At 48.9% G+C, this 15,061-nt stretch overlaps 1 protein-coding gene across 4 annotated transcripts in view; it reads left to right on the plus strand.

Moving 5' to 3' along the window:
• The window catches only part of zswim5 (zinc finger, SWIM-type containing 5), a 69,089-nt gene extending 54,766 nt beyond the window's left edge, over positions 1-14,323 (plus strand). The window contains exons 4-13 of one of the 4 annotated variants that reach the window (XM_090182305.1): positions 464-614; positions 1,844-1,969; positions 2,287-2,463; positions 2,938-3,084; positions 3,349-3,486; positions 6,844-7,101; positions 8,557-8,692; positions 9,845-10,002; positions 10,144-10,307; positions 10,428-14,323. In XM_090182305.1, coding sequence (XP_090038431.1) covers positions 464-614; positions 1,844-1,969; positions 2,287-2,463; positions 2,938-3,084; positions 3,349-3,486; positions 6,844-7,101; positions 8,557-8,692; positions 9,845-10,002; positions 10,144-10,307; positions 10,428-11,372 — 2,400 coding nt within the window. In that variant the 3' untranslated portion in view covers positions 11,373-14,323. Of the gene's footprint in view, positions 1-463; positions 615-1,843; positions 2,021-2,286; positions 2,464-2,937; positions 3,130-3,348; positions 3,487-6,843; positions 7,102-8,556; positions 8,693-9,844; positions 10,003-10,143; positions 10,308-10,427 lie in introns of all 4 variants that reach the window. The other 3 variants (XM_021613288.3, XM_021613287.3, XM_021613289.3) reach the window with 3 other exon arrangements.
• Positions 14,324-15,061: the final 738 nt, after the last annotated feature.

Here is a 15,061-nt window from a genome sequence, read left to right on the forward strand (position 1 = left end):
TGCTGGCTGTGCCACTAGAGATTCTGGGTTTGAGTCCAGGCTCTGTCGCAGCCGGCCGCAACTGGGAGAACCATGGGGCGGCGCACATTTGGCCCAGCATCGTCCGGGTTAGGGGAGGGTTTCGCCGGCAGGGATGTCCTTGTCCCATCGCGCACTAGTGACTCCTGTGGTGGGCCAGGCGCAGTGCACGCTGACACGGTTGCCAGGTATACAACGTTTCTTCCGACACATTGGTGCTACTGGCTTCTGGGTTAAGCGGGCATTGAGTCAAGAAAGCAATGTGACTTGGCTGGATTGTGTTTCAGAGGCCCGCACGGCTCTCGACCTTTGCCTCCGTACGGGAGTTGCAGCGATGAGACAAGACTCTCTAACTACCAATTGGATACCACGAAATTGGGGAGAAGAAGGGGTAAAAGAAACAAACATATCACTGTATATTACTGTCAATTAATGTTTTCTGTAGGTGCGGGAGATGCTGCGGATGCGTGACTCTAACGGTGCCAGGATGTTGACCCTAATCACTGAACAATTCATGGCCGACCCTCGCCTCGCTCTGTGGCGGCAGCAGGGGACAGGCATGACGGACAAGTGCCGGCAGCTATGGGACGAATTGGGTAAGTCCCTCTCACTTTCTTAAATGTACAGTGTAGAGGTCCAATTCACACAGAACACAGTTCTAGATGATTATGAGTGGCTATTAGCCCCTATGTTCTGCATTATAATGCATTGCAGAAGGCTATACATGCATACATAATGCATTATGAAGAGGGTATTCATAGAAATGGTAACTGACCAACTGTCTTATTGCTGCTTGGATATTATTGATTTGCTTCCGTTTTAAAACCTTGTCCAAAGCACTGTGGGTACTGGCAGGTCCTGAAACACAGCTGGGAAATCTTGCTACTCAAAGAGCATTTCCAAACGGAATGTGGCCTCACCACTTCGATCAGCACAGCTGTGTAACTATTACCTAACTGTAAAGCCACCATGGTACATGTGATGTGAGGTATCTTTCTCGTGTGTGTGTGTGTGTGCACTGCGACCTGCCCGTTAAATCCCCACACGTGTGGCCATATCAGTGGGTCAGTCGGTGGCTGTGCAGCAGTACATACATCATGGCCAAGCACTCCCCTCGATTGGGATTGCATGAAAAAGGGCTGGGATCAATGGGGTTTTCAGCCTCCCTGGTATTGATCGGGGCATTTTTAAAGGGGTCGATGACTGCAAACTACACATCCTGAGGAAGTTCATTGGAGAGCAACAGCAGAGCAGAGAGAGGTTTGCTGTGCCCCTCCGCATGATAAACCCCGGCTCAGGGGTTATGTTTAGTTACCGGGGAGCGACAGGACAGGGCTCTCTGATTGGCTAGGGCTGCCACAGGCTGTCAGCATGATCACCAAAGTGCCCAATCAAAGGTGGTGGTGGTGTTGGAGGGTTTAAAGCGACCGTGCTGCACTAATGGTTGTCGGTGTGATCAGGACTGAGCACCCTAACAAAGTGCTCTGAAACAAGGGTTTAAAAGGAAGCAAACAGAAGGGGGTAAATTCTGGTCATGTATTACTTGGTGATGGGGGTAGTGAAAGGAACTGAACTAGTTTACCCCTCACATTCCTTAGGCTATACTAAATACCTGTCACATGTCCAAATATACCCTGGGCCTTTTGTAACCCAGGAGGACTGTGCTGGATTAAACATGCTTTCTGTATTGTATAGTTCCTCCCTCCTCCATACCCAAATATACATTAACAAAGGATAATTAACTGCTGTTATGGCTCCTTCTCCAGACCCAAGTGGTCAAACAATGGTTATTGACCTTTGCCCCCTGACTTGTGTCCTTTTCCAGGTGCCCTGTGGGTGTGCATCGTGCTGAACCCGCACTGTAAGAGCGAGGAGAAGAGCGGCTGGCTGAAGCAGCTGAAGAAGTGGGGCGACATGGACATCTGTCCCCTGGAGGACGGCAACTACGGCAGTGAGTTGCCCAACATTACCAACGCTCTACCACAGAGCAACCTCGCCCAGGGTCAGTCGCAGTCTGGAGCAGTAACACACACTGGTATACCTACACATAGAGTACTCACACTGGGCCTGTACACTTCCACTTGAGTTACAGCTACATCCCTTCCCTGACCCAAACCATGGTTCTGATGCACTGTTTTTGTTGTCTTCAGATTTGGTTGTCTCTAGTAAAAGTAGTTCAACTCAAAATATCACTAATAAAAGGTATTTTTTTGCACTGTGCTCTGTCCCCCTCCCTGTGTGTCCCCCTCCCTGTGTGTCCCCCTCCAGACTCCCTGGCCCGGCCCAGACGGACCGTGTTCACGCGGGCCATGGAGGCCTGTGATCTCCACTGGCAGGACAGCCACCTGCAGAGGATCATCAGCTGTGACTACTACATGTCCCCAGCCTACCAGAGAGAGGGAGAGAGTCTGCTCTTCAACCCCCAGGGCTTGCCTCTATGGCTAGGTGAGAACTACACAACCAGATTCAATCTGGTCTGCAAAGTACACAGTCTTAGCACTAGATGTTATATCAATTCCAGATGCTATTGGAAGGCCCTCTCAGTATATGTTTTTAAACCATATACACAGACACACGCACATACAATCTCACACACACACAAACAGGCCCAGCTCCCGGCAGTTTAAGCTCTGTGCCATGATAGTGATCCGTTTGTTCAGTGCCAGTTCTTGGGTTTGGGGCTCAAATGTTAGTCTCTGAACACCACCACTGTTTAGTGGTCTAAGCCTCCTGTAAATCCACTTCCACTGAATCCTGTAGCTGGAGTAAGCAAGTTCTGGGGGAAGATTTGTCCTCATTATGCAACGTAAGCCTGGGTATCAGAGTCGTGGGTTTCTTTCTGCTGAGGCTGCATCCTGCCTGTCAGCCTGCCGGGACATTGTGTTGTGCTCAGCCCGTGTCATGTGATTTGTGCCGTAGATCACGTCCCCACGGCATGCGCGCGGGTCGATGCCCTGCGTTCCCATGGTTACCCCCGCGAGGCACTGCGGTTGGGCGTGGCCATCATCAACACCCTCCGGCTGCAGCAGCACCGCCAGCTGGACATCTACAAGCACCAAAAGAAAGGTAGCGCCCCCTGTCTGCCTGGAGACAGTTCACTGTTCTCATTAGGTGAGCCTCTGGGCCATACGTAACAGAATTAAGGCATTTTATAATACAATGTGCAGTATGTTGGTGTCATCTTGTTGTGTAGCCTATTATTGGGGCCCTACATTTTTATATGGTTAGGAAAATATCCTAGCCCTACATAACCTGAATACTGTTCTACTTTTGTTCATGTGATAAGATGTATAGTATGATGCGGTCTGATCTTGTTCCTGTGTGTGTCAGAGCTGCTCCAGAAGGGGATGACCAGCACTACTAACCTCGAGGGCTGGGTGGGACACCCCCTGGATCCCATCGGCTGTCTGTTCACCACCCTCACTGAGACCTGCCGGGTAGAGGACGACAACGCAATGGACACTGGAGGTACGCATCTGGCCAGGCCCGGGCCTACCCAGGCAATGTTTACATTCCACTTCAATCGAACTGGTCAACATGGTGTCAGTCCAGCAACCACAACTGATCACCCATACAGTACAGTCCCATACAATTTGGCCAAGTAAACCAGCAACCATTTCACTCAACTTAAACCAAACTGGTCAAATTTTTTTATTTTGTCCCAAAACTAATCAATTGCAAAGTCACCCATTCAGTCCAGTCCTGGTCTGTCACCCTCCTCATGGTCCTCTTGTAAGCAGCCCTGAGATGAATGGCTGTGTTGCAGAAAGGTCATCCAGCCTACACAGTGGTGGAAAATGGATCAAGTCCAACAACATTTGCAGTCCATACATTCTTTAGCCCAGCCAAACAGAGAGCAGGGATTTGATACGACCTATTGTGACAAACCTACAGGGAGGCATTGTGTGCCGGAACAATCCTGGCGAGTGGTATGGTGATTTGGGTGGGCAGAGGGTGAGAGTGTGTTAGGGTGAGAGTGTGTTAGGGTGAGAGTGTGTTAGGGTGAGAGTGTGTTAGGGTGAGAGTGTGTTAGGGTGAGAGTGTGTTAGGGTGAGAGTGTGTTAGGGTGAGAGTGTGTTAGGGTGAGAGTGTGTTAGGGTGAGAGTGTGTTAGGGTGAGAGTGTGTTAGGGTGAGAGTGTGTTAGGGTGAGAGTGTGTTAGGGTGAGAGTGTGTTAGGGTGAGAGTGTGTTAGGGAGAGAGTGTGTTAGGGAGAGAGTGTGTTAGGGAGAGAGTGTGCTAGGGAGAGAGTGTGCTAGGGAGAGAGTGTGCTAGGGAGAGAGTGTGCTAGGGAGAGAGTGTGCTAGGGAGAGAGTGTGCTAGGGAGAGAGTGTGCTAGGGAGAGAGTGTGCTAGGGAGAGAGTGTGCTAGGGAGAGAGTGTGCTAGGGAGAGAGTGTGCTAGGGAGAGAGTGTGCTAGGGAGAGAGTGTGCTAGGGAGAGAGTGTGCTAGGGAGAGAGTGTGCTAGGGAGAGAGTGTGCTAGGGAGAGAGTGTGCTAGGGAGAGAGTGTGCTAGGGAGAGAGTGTGCTAGGGAGAGAGTGTGCTAGGGAGAGAGTGTGCTAGGGAGAGAGTGTGCTAGGGAGAGAGTGTGCTAGGGAGAGAGTGTGCTAGGGAGAGAGTGTGCTAGGGAGAGAGTGTGCTAGGGAGAGAGTGTGCTAGGGAGAGAGTGTGCTAGGGAGAGAGTGTGCTAGGGAGAGAGTGTGCTAGGGAGAGAGTGTGCTAGGGAGAGAGTGTGCTAGGGAGAGAGTGTGCTAGGGAGAGAGTGTGCTAGGGAGAGAGTGTGCTAGGGAGAGAGTGTGCTAGGGAGAGAGTGTGCTAGGGAGAGAGTGTGCTAGGGAGAGAGTGTGCTAGGGAGAGAGAGTGTGCTAGGGAGAGAGAGTGTGCTAGGGAGAGAGAGTGTGCTAGGGAGAGAGAGTGTGCTAGGGAGAGAGAGTGTGCTAGAGAGAGAGAGTGTGAGTGTTAGAGAGAGAGAGAGTGTGAGTGTTAGAGAGAGAGAGAGTGTGAGTGTTAGAGAGAGAGAGAGTGTGAGTGTTAGAGAGAGAGAGAGTGTGAGTGTTAGAGAGAGAGAGAGTGTGAGTGTTAGAGAGAGAGAGAGTGTGAGTGTTAGAGAGAGAGAGAGTGTGAGTGTTAGAGAGAGAGAGAGTGTGAGTGTTAGAGAGAGAGAGAGTGTGAGTGTTAGAGAGAGAGAGAGTGTGAGTGTTAGAGAGAGAGAGAGTGTGAGTGTTAGAGAGAGAGAGAGTGTGAGTGTTAGAGAGAGAGAGAGTGTGAGTGTTAGAGAGAGAGAGAGTGTGAGTGTTAGAGAGAGAGAGAGTGTGAGTGTTAGAGAGAGAGAGAGTGTGAGTGTTAGAGAGAGAGAGTGTGAGTGTTAGAGAGAGAGAGAGTGTGAGTGTTAGAGAGAGAGAGAGTGTGAGTGTTAGAGAGAGAGAGAGTGTGAGTGTTAGAGAGAGAGAGAGTGTGAGTGTTAGAGAGAGAGAGAGTGTGAGTGTTAGAGAGAGGGAGCGAGGAAGTGTGTGGCTTATGGCTTATAGGGCCGTCATCATCACAGTCCTTTGTTTGGTTCTGGTGAGTAGCTGGAAACATCTGGTTTGGAGGCCGGACTTAACTTGAATTCTGACCAATCAGGGAGCAGCTGTCCCCAGTCTTTACACATCAGCAGAGCCTGAGCCATAACAGTGGAGGGAGGGAAACATGGAGGCTAACTACTGTGGTTGCCGTATGAGAACAAACTCTGGTCGCCCGGGATTCCACATGGTTAAATCCACCTTGGCACTGACCTCACACAACACATGCCAAAAAACCTAGAAGCCCAAGGCTTATGTCCACTCATATCAAACCTCCTTCACATCTAGTTAGCAACTCCTATGGACAAATAAGTTCTAAAGCATCTATCCAGTGTTGCCTAAAACGTGTTTGTATATTTTTTTGAAGTAGATGGGTACAGTACATAAAGGGGTACAGTACATATACAGCGTAAATGGGTCAGACCTACATGTAATTCGAGAGGTCAAATATTTCCAGAGGCATGACAACAAAGCGGCGTGTTATTGAAAAGCTCCTGGACGCTCCATTGGTGACTAGAGGTTGTTTTGATCCAGCGGCATGAAGGGAAAATCACTGATATTCTCTCCCCTCCCCCTGTAATAAACAGGATTGTCGTAGGGGGGAGGGATAATTTGCCAGGGTGATTTAAGCGTAAGCCGGCCGTGGGTTGGATCTTAGTTCCTGTCAGCAGATGTTAGTGTTTTTCTGGGACCTCAGGGACACCTCTGGTGCTGCCTGGCATCCACAGCTGCCTTGGGGGGGGGGGAAGTGGAGCTAGGGAGAGGTTCCTGTAGATGTGGCCACGATCTGCTCCTCGTTGCGACACACCTTGTCCTGGGCATAGAGGCCTTCAGGCATCACACGCTGCTGCCCCAGAGAGAGGTTCCTGTAGATGTGGAGCTAGAGAGATTCCTGTAGATGTGGAGCTAGAGAGAGGTTCCTGTAGATGTGGAGCTAGAGAGAGGTTCCTGTAGATGTGGAGCTAGAGAGAGGTTCCTGTAGATGTGGAGCTAGAGAGAGGTTCCTGTAGATGTGGAGCTAGAGAGAGGTTCCTGTCTGTGGCAGCTGCTTTCCACACCCAGCACCTTTCAGGCAACAAAAAAAAAAGTGATACCAGACAGCCGTTTTGGATTAGTGTTAGATTCTAGCAATGTCTCATAACCCTGCTAGATCATTGTTGCAATTGACAATTGGTTCTAATTGACCTAAAAGTTTGAAAAAAGGTTTAGTAGAATGAAGTCTCACTTCCATGACCATCCGTATAAACTAAAAACCTCTCTCTTCAGACTCTGGAGAGCCCAAGCCGCCTGTGTACCATCATGTGCCCGTGTGGGGTTGCCCGGATGGCGGGGAGTCCTACCTGGCACTGGCCCTGGAGGTGGCGCTGATGGGCATGGGGCAGCAGCGTGTGATGCCTGAAGGTCTCTATGCCCAGGACAAGGTGTGTCGGAACGAGGAGCAGATCGTGGCCAAGCTGCAGGAGATGGAGCTGGATGATCTGCTGGTCCAGACGCTGAGAAAACAGGCTATCCTCCTACTGGAAGGTATGAAGGCTATTTGTATTGTATTATATTATTGTCCTCCACTCGTCTCATTTCATTGTCTATCTTCTCTGTTGCCTTCACTCTCCCTCACTCTTTGTCTCACTTATCCTCCCTCGCTGTCTCACTTATCCTCCCTCGCTGTCTCACTTATCCTCCCTCGCTGTCTCACTTATCCTCCCTCGCTGTCTCACTTATCCTCCCTCGCTGTCTCACTTATCCTCCCTCGCTGTCTCACTTATCCTCCCTCGTGGTCTCACCTATCCTCACTCGCGGTCTCACCTATCCTCCCTCGCGGTCTCACCTATCCTCCCTCGGTGTCTCACTTATCCTCCCTCGTGGTCTCACCTATCCTCCCTCGCGGTCTCACCTATCCTCACTCGTGGTCTCACCTATCCTCCCTCGCGGTCTCACCTATCCTCCCTCGCGGTCTCACCTATCCTCCCTCGGTGTCTCACTCATCCTCCCTCGGTGTCTCACTCATCCTCCCTCGCTGTCTCACTATCCTCCCTCGCTGTCTCACTTATCCTCCCTCGGTGTCTCACCTATCCTCCCTCGGTGTCTCACTTGTCCTCCCTCGCGGTCTCACTTGTCCTCCCTCGCGGTCTCACTTGTCCTCCCTCGCGGTCTCACTTGTCCTCCCTCGCGGTCTCACTTGTCCTCCCTCGCGGTCTCACTTGTCCTCCCTCGCGGTCTCACTTGTCCTCCCTCGCGGTCTCACTTGTCCTCCCTCGCTGTCTCACCTATCCTCCCTCGCTGTCTCACTATCCTCCCTCGCTGTCTCACTATCCTCCCTCGCTGTCTCATTAATCCTCCCTCGCTGTCTCACTTATCCTCCCTCGCTGTCCCGTTCTATTCGTTCACCCTCCATATCTCTATCTGCCCTGCTTGCTGCTCTCACTCTATTTCTTCCTTCCTCTCTCTCTCCTTCCGCCTCTCCCTCCCTGCCTCTATCTCGTTTCATGTCACCCTTTCTCTTTAGCTGTCCCATCCCTCTCTCCCACCTGGCTCCCCTCCACTGGTCCTGCCTCGCAACACCCAGCTGAAAATGGATCTCAACCCTGGCCTTTTAACACGGTCCAACCCCCTTTCTCCTGCTTCCCCATGCTAGCTATGCTATAGCCCTCCCCCATCTGGGGCTTTAGGGAATGTTAGCGGTGTAATCCTAGAGCAGACATCTGTCGCTGCTAGGGAGGAGAGATTTGGTTAATACCCAATGGGCAGTGAGTGTATGGTTTGCTGTCTGCTCTGTCGCCCCCATCAGGTTGGGAGAGGTATAACCTAATATTGCTTTTATTCACTGCTCTACTTTGAGCCATTAGCTGTTTATACTGGTATACTTTGAATATTCATCAAAAAACTGAGCCAAATCATAAGTGTGTGTGGCTGGACTCCAAGATATGAATGACGGTGACAATTCTGATGTACTTTGTGACAACTCTCTGTCTGTGTGTTCAGGGGGTCCGTTCAGTGGCCTGGGTGAAGTCATCCACAGGGAAAGCGTTCCCATGCACACCTTTGCCAAGTACCTGTTCTCAGCCCTGCTTCCCCATGACACAGACCTGGCCTACAAACTAGCACTGCGGGCCATGAGGTAAGATCCCCCAACCTACATTCATATCCAACCCTATTCAGGCTCATTGCTCTGTTTCAAGCACCTGTATGTGTCTCTGGCATTCAAAACCATTTAGCTATTACAAAAAGAACACACCATTTTACTATTAACACTTAGAAACGTATCATGTTTTATTGTCAACATAATGTGATGCGTCTATCTGGCTGTGTCACAGTGCCAGAGTCCGAGACATTCAAACCAGTAGATAGTGATAGCGCTGACGTCATCCACATGAAGTCCTATGGAAAACTCCCGAGGGCGCATGAAGTCGGAATGGTTTGAATTTGACTGTAACTAGCAAAGAGTCATTGTCGACGTAGTCGTTTTAATCCTGCCGGAGTCGACAGGGAGCCTCCTCGTAGCCTGCCTGGCCCGTGATTGGTCTGTGTCAGCACGTGGTCCTGTGTGACGACACATGTAGTAGTCAGAGGGGATAACTATTTAATGAAATATCTCCATTTGTAGCAACTTCACCATGGGCATCAAACTTAATCATATATTTTAGAGCCCAAAACTGGCGTCAAAAAATGATTTTATTTGGGCCGTTCTGGCGATCATCATTTATATAGGCTTTTTATGGCAGACCAGGGCTTTTGGCACTGCTAGGTTGCTATGCATTAGCCGACCAGCCGAGCTCATGACTTCACACACCAGACCGGACACTGGGGGCTCCCTCCCTCTACTTGTATCTATATATTGAGAGGCTGGATGATGAATCCCTATGACTGAATAATCCCCATCTGTACTGCGGTATGATTATCCTGCTGAGATTCCTCAGGGTCCTGGCTAATACACAATCCATAACGGGGCTTAGGGCTGCACACAAGCACACACGTGCAAGCTCGGATGTACACACATTCGTGCATATGTAGACATGGGGGGGGGGGGGGAGACCTCCAATGCAGCTATACAGACTGGTGTGTGTTTCAGAGACCTCTAATGCAGCTATACAGACTGGTGTGTGTTTCAGAGACCTCTAATGCAGCTATACAGACTTGAGATGGGACGAGGCAGTGTAATAATGCTGTAGGCTTGGAAACATTTTTTACAGTTCAATTTTGAATAGAAAATGTTTTCTTTATCATAATAACTCATCTCATCACTCTCCGTCTCTCTGTGTGTATCCTCTAGGCTCCCTGTGTTAGAGTCGACTGGTCCCTCGGGAGACTTGGGTCACCCCCACCATGGTATCAGCATGGTGCCCAGCCGCTACCCGCGCTGGTTCACCCTAGGCCACCTGGAGTCTCAGCAGTGTGAGCTGGCCTCCACCATGCTCACCGCAGCCAAAGGTCAGCTCAGCTCTAGTTACAACAATGCGCACACACACCCAAAACATTTAACCACGCCACTACCAGATAAACACTCCCAAGGACTTGTCCACCACTACAGAACACCACAGTACACATACTAACTGTTGTTTGTACCTCCAGGAGATATGTTGAGATTGCGGACGGTGCTGGAGGCCATCCAGAAGAACATCCACTCCTCCTCCCTCATCTTCAAACTGGCCCAGGATGCTTTCAAGATCGCCACTCCGGCTGACAACCCCCCAGACATCACCCTGCTCAATGTAGCTCTGGAGCTGGGCCTGCAGGTACTGATGGCTAGATGGATAGTAAGCAGTGTGTGACATTGAAAAAATGTGCTGGTGAGTGTTGAATTACTGTGCACCCTGCCTTGTCTGACGTGTTTCAACATGTCTCTCTCTCTGCAGGTAATGAGGATGACTCTGTCTACTCTGAACTGGAGACGCAGGGAGATGGTGCGCTGGCTGGTCACCTGTGCCACAGAGGTGGGTCTACGAGCGCTGGTGAGCATCCTCCAGAGCTGGTACACCCTGTTCACCCCCACCGAGGCCACCAGCATCGTCGCAGCCACCGTCATGTCCCACAACACCATCCTGCGCCTCAGCCTGGACTATCCCCAGAGAGAGGAGTTGGCTAGCTGCGCCCGGACGCTGGCCCTGCAGTGTGCCATGAAGGACCCCCAGAACTGCGCCCTCTCGGCCCTCACGCTCTGCGAGAAGGACCACATCGCCTTCGAGACGGCCTACCAGATCGTCATCGACGCCGCCTCCACAGGCATGACGTACTCTCAGCTGTTCACCATCGCCCGCTACATGGAGCACCGCGGCTACCCACTCCGAGCCTTCAAGCTGGCCTCGCTGGCCATGACCCACCTCAACCTGGCTTACAACCAGGACACCCACCCGGCCATCAACGACGTGCTCTGGGCCTGCGCCCTGTCCCACTCGCTGGGCAAGAACGAGCTGGCCGCCATCATCCCCCTGGTGGTGAAGAGCGTGCACTGCGCCACCGTGCTCTCGGACATCCTGCGTCGCTGCACCATGACGGCCCCGGGCCTGGCCGGTATCCCCGGGCGACGGAACTCTGGGAAGCTCATGTCCACGGACAAGGCTCCGCTCCGGCAGCTGCTGGACGCCACTATCAGCGCCTACATCAACACAACCCACTCCCGGCTCACTCACATCAGCCCCAGACACTACGGAGAATTCATAGAGTTCCTCAGTAAGGCCAGAGAGACCTTCCTACTGGCCCAGGACGGACACATCCAGTTTGCCCAGTTTATAGACAACCTCAAACAGATCTACAAGGGCAAGAAGAAACTCATGATGTTGGTACGGGAACGCTTCGGCTGACCCCTGGGGTTCCCCCAACAGGACAGGCAATATGGGGAACACCTTTTTATTTCCAATTAATCATGTATTTAAGTTTTCATTTCCATTTCTTTTGTAATTTACGTGTCAAATACTATATTTGTCCGTGGGGGGGGGGGGGGGGGGGGGGTTTGTCAGTTTTTTCTTCTTCTTGTGAGCGACAACCAATATTTGTTGGCAATGTTACTCTGCTAGGTAAAGACTGCAGAGGGGGGGGGGGGGGTCTGAATACAAAAACGTTTGAAAAAGATTATGATAATGATGAAAAAACATTGAGGTGGCAAATAATGAAAAACCAAATGATGTATAGGGTATTTTGAGCCAGGGAATGATGTCTGCTGTGGTGAGATACGAGTGGTTTTTGAAGGAAAGAAAACCTGTCATTCCAAAAAACACTGACGCACATAGTGTTGACTTACTGTTATACCTCGATCGTATTCCAAGGGTCAGCTTTAAACTTTTCCTGTTAAAAGGCCTCGTTTCAAGGCATTATGTGTGGAGGAGGTGGAATGCTGAACTTGGATGTGTCAGGTCCAGGAGCCAAGCCTAAATATGCCAGACTCATCAGGTACATACAGAGTCCTCCTCACATATCTCTCACATATTCTCTACCACCTTTCCTGAGTGTAGCCTGATCCATTTGTCTGGTATCTCCTATTTCTAGTGAAGGTACCATTCAAAAAGAGACCGATGTACAGAGAGAGAGAGAGAGACCGGTTGCGGCAGATTGGTATTTGGATTCGATCACAGAAAGATGGATTGACTGGCCTGAGAGTGATACTGCCACTGTGGGTTTGGGTCTGTGAGGAGTGGCTTGTGTTGTCAGAGTTTGGGTTTATAACATGTGGAAATACCATTGCTGAAAAACATCTTGTATCTTTCAAAGCAAAACGTGTATGAACGTGTACTTTTTGACAACATGCCTTGGTGTAGCCGGTTGGGGTTAGTATTCCACATACAAGCCTAACCAGAACTATCAACCTCTCAGACCCTGTGGGGAAAGTTTTATATTAGCCATAGTATTATTGTTATACAAGCACTTCACAAATGTCATGTACTCTCGACACCATTCTGTCTGCTTGAGCAATTATTTATCGATCGTTAGAATCATCTGTGTGTGAATGAGTACTAGGAATACAAACAGCATAGCTATATTTAACATGCACAAATAGGAATATTAGACACAAACATTTGAGGATAAATGTTGAGGCTATGAAAAGCGTTCCATGTCAGCTTCCACATTCCAGGTGACCTCGGGCCACAGAAGTCCACCGTCTGTCTGGCGTAGTGCAGTAAAGAAACGACGACAGAAAAGAGAAAAGAGATGCTCAACTCAGTTCTCAGGGAATCACTTAAAGAAACAAAAACAACAAAAAAAAAGTAGTAGCATAAGCATTTAAGATATTGTAAATATGAAAGTGTCAATTAAGAAAATTGTAAAGTTATAATTATTTATGATAACTGTGTGTTTTTGTTTTTGTGGGATACTTGAATGTGTTGTGGGCTGGGAATGTGAGGGCAGTTAGATGAAAATACATTTCTCAGGTGCTCCTGTGTACATTTCTCTGAATTTTGAGTCGTTTTTTTTTTTTATTTGTATGTTTTGTTTAGTTTTTGCAGTGTTTTCTAAGAGGAAGCATGTTATTTCGAAATTAGAAAAGCAGGCATACCATTATGAAAAGAAAGCAACCTGACTATGCAGAAACCACTTGGTGGTTTGGTCCCCTTCTCTGGAGTCACCCAGACGAATGTCTGAGGGGGGCTCGCCACTATCCTAAAGAGAACAGACGAGGCAAGACACGGCATGTTTGTATTTGTAAGTAGCCTGCACATGCTGCAAATTGGGACGGACGTTGCCTTTGACCAATTTAATGTACAATTTCTCTCTTTGGACTTAAGCCTTTAGTGTCTTCTCAAAGTACCCGTGTCAGCACTTGACATGGTAACGAGAGTTTAAGGAGAACAATGGTCCAAAATAAATGAAAATAAAAACCCTGCATGCCCCACGCAAAATAAGGAACTGGCAGAGAATATGAGTGGGGGAGTCTGTTTTGCCAACCCCTATCGTCCTCCCTTGTATTTCTTCATGCTTTTAAGCCTATTCAGTTCACTTCACCTGAACGACCATGGCCATGCTCTTAACCATTCTCTACAACCCCTACGGAGCAGTTGACTTATTCTGCTCCTTCCTTCCATCCATCGCTGGTCTTTATTCCTTCTCTTTTAAAAAGATTTAGTTAACTTCCTCCCAAACGTTAGTCACAGGATTCAGTAAGACTGCAGCACTGCCTGTACCAGTGCCATATGCACCACGACATAACACCTGCTTTCCAAACCAACCTACCAACCTACGGCAGCCTCCTCTGTTTTGTCATTCACTTAGCTGCCACAAATATTAACCACTACTTGAATCTGAGATTTGTGAGTTACAACGAGTGGACAAAACAAGATTGCAGTTTAATGTCAACCTGCCTGTTATATACACACGTCAAACAGCAAGCATTTTCTGTCGCTGAAGTAGTTGGTTCTACGGCATTGCAAAAAAAGTAGGAGGGAAACTCCTCTGGCTTTTAATTTCTCTCTCCCATACTCTGTGTCTGTGTTAACTGTACCAGTGTTTTGACCTGTCACTAGAATTTAGAAGGAAGTAATAATAATCACTGGTAGATTGTTCACTAGTTCATCTACGGTTTGATTCTTTTTTTATTTAAGGGAAAGTGTTTGTTGCCTCTTTGTGCTACTGATTTATAAAAAAATAAAAAAAGGTATCCAGTATTTGTTGCCACAGAAGTATAGTTTATCAACAGTTTGTGCAACCTCTTGAGCTAATGTCTATAAAACAATTTATTACTATTTATGTAACGCTACTACCATTTTATATCATTTGTGTTGGAATCTCAGTGCTTTTCTATGAATAAAGTGTGAAACACGTATATTGACTCCTGCTACTTTCTAAAAACTGTCTTCTCTCACTTTAGGTGCCACTCTATTCCTGTCGGTGTAGTTGTGATTTCTCCTCTAATAAGACTATCTCATTGCAATTCTCATTCATTAGGGCATTCATGGAGCTAAACCTGTGAATCAGGTCATAAAGAATCCTAAGTGTGTGTGAGAGGCAGGCAGCACGTCTCCAGCCCAGATTGATTGCCTCTCTAAATGAGCTTATTAATTATCGCAGCAGACAGCTCTCAACTGTCCGATTCCCATTCTGTTCTTAATAGAACACCACCTCAATTTGTTCTGTTACCTCCTACACATGGGATTGGACTGACAGTGAATTCTATGAATCGGTTTTGGGATTCAGTGGTGACCAAAAACCGGAATATATGTTGGCTGATATTGAATGTGCTGTACGTGCTTGTTGACTGACAGGTTGGTTTAGCTCTAATTTTATCCTGGGTTAAAGGTAGGGGTGTTTTTTTTGCTGCTGCTGTACGAGCCAATCTGTTACAACTGTAAACACCATGAAAACCAAATGTCAGAGTGATTGGTACGCTGGGTGGTGATGCTGTCAACAAGCCCAATACTCTTCGGACCTGCTTGTACAAACTACACGGCTTCTCCCCTGGCCTATCCATGGGGGAGTGCTTCACAGATGGGCTCTGTCATTGTGTTTTGGACAGGGAGCACAGAGTTTGCCTGCTGAAATATGGATGGCGGCTGGGCCCAGC

The sequence above is a fragment of the Oncorhynchus mykiss genome, chromosome 8 (genome assembly GCF_057628025.1).
Source record: "Oncorhynchus mykiss isolate SJ-2025 chromosome 8, ASM5762802v1, whole genome shotgun sequence".
NCBI lineage: Eukaryota > Metazoa > Chordata > Actinopteri > Salmoniformes > Salmonidae > Oncorhynchus > Oncorhynchus mykiss.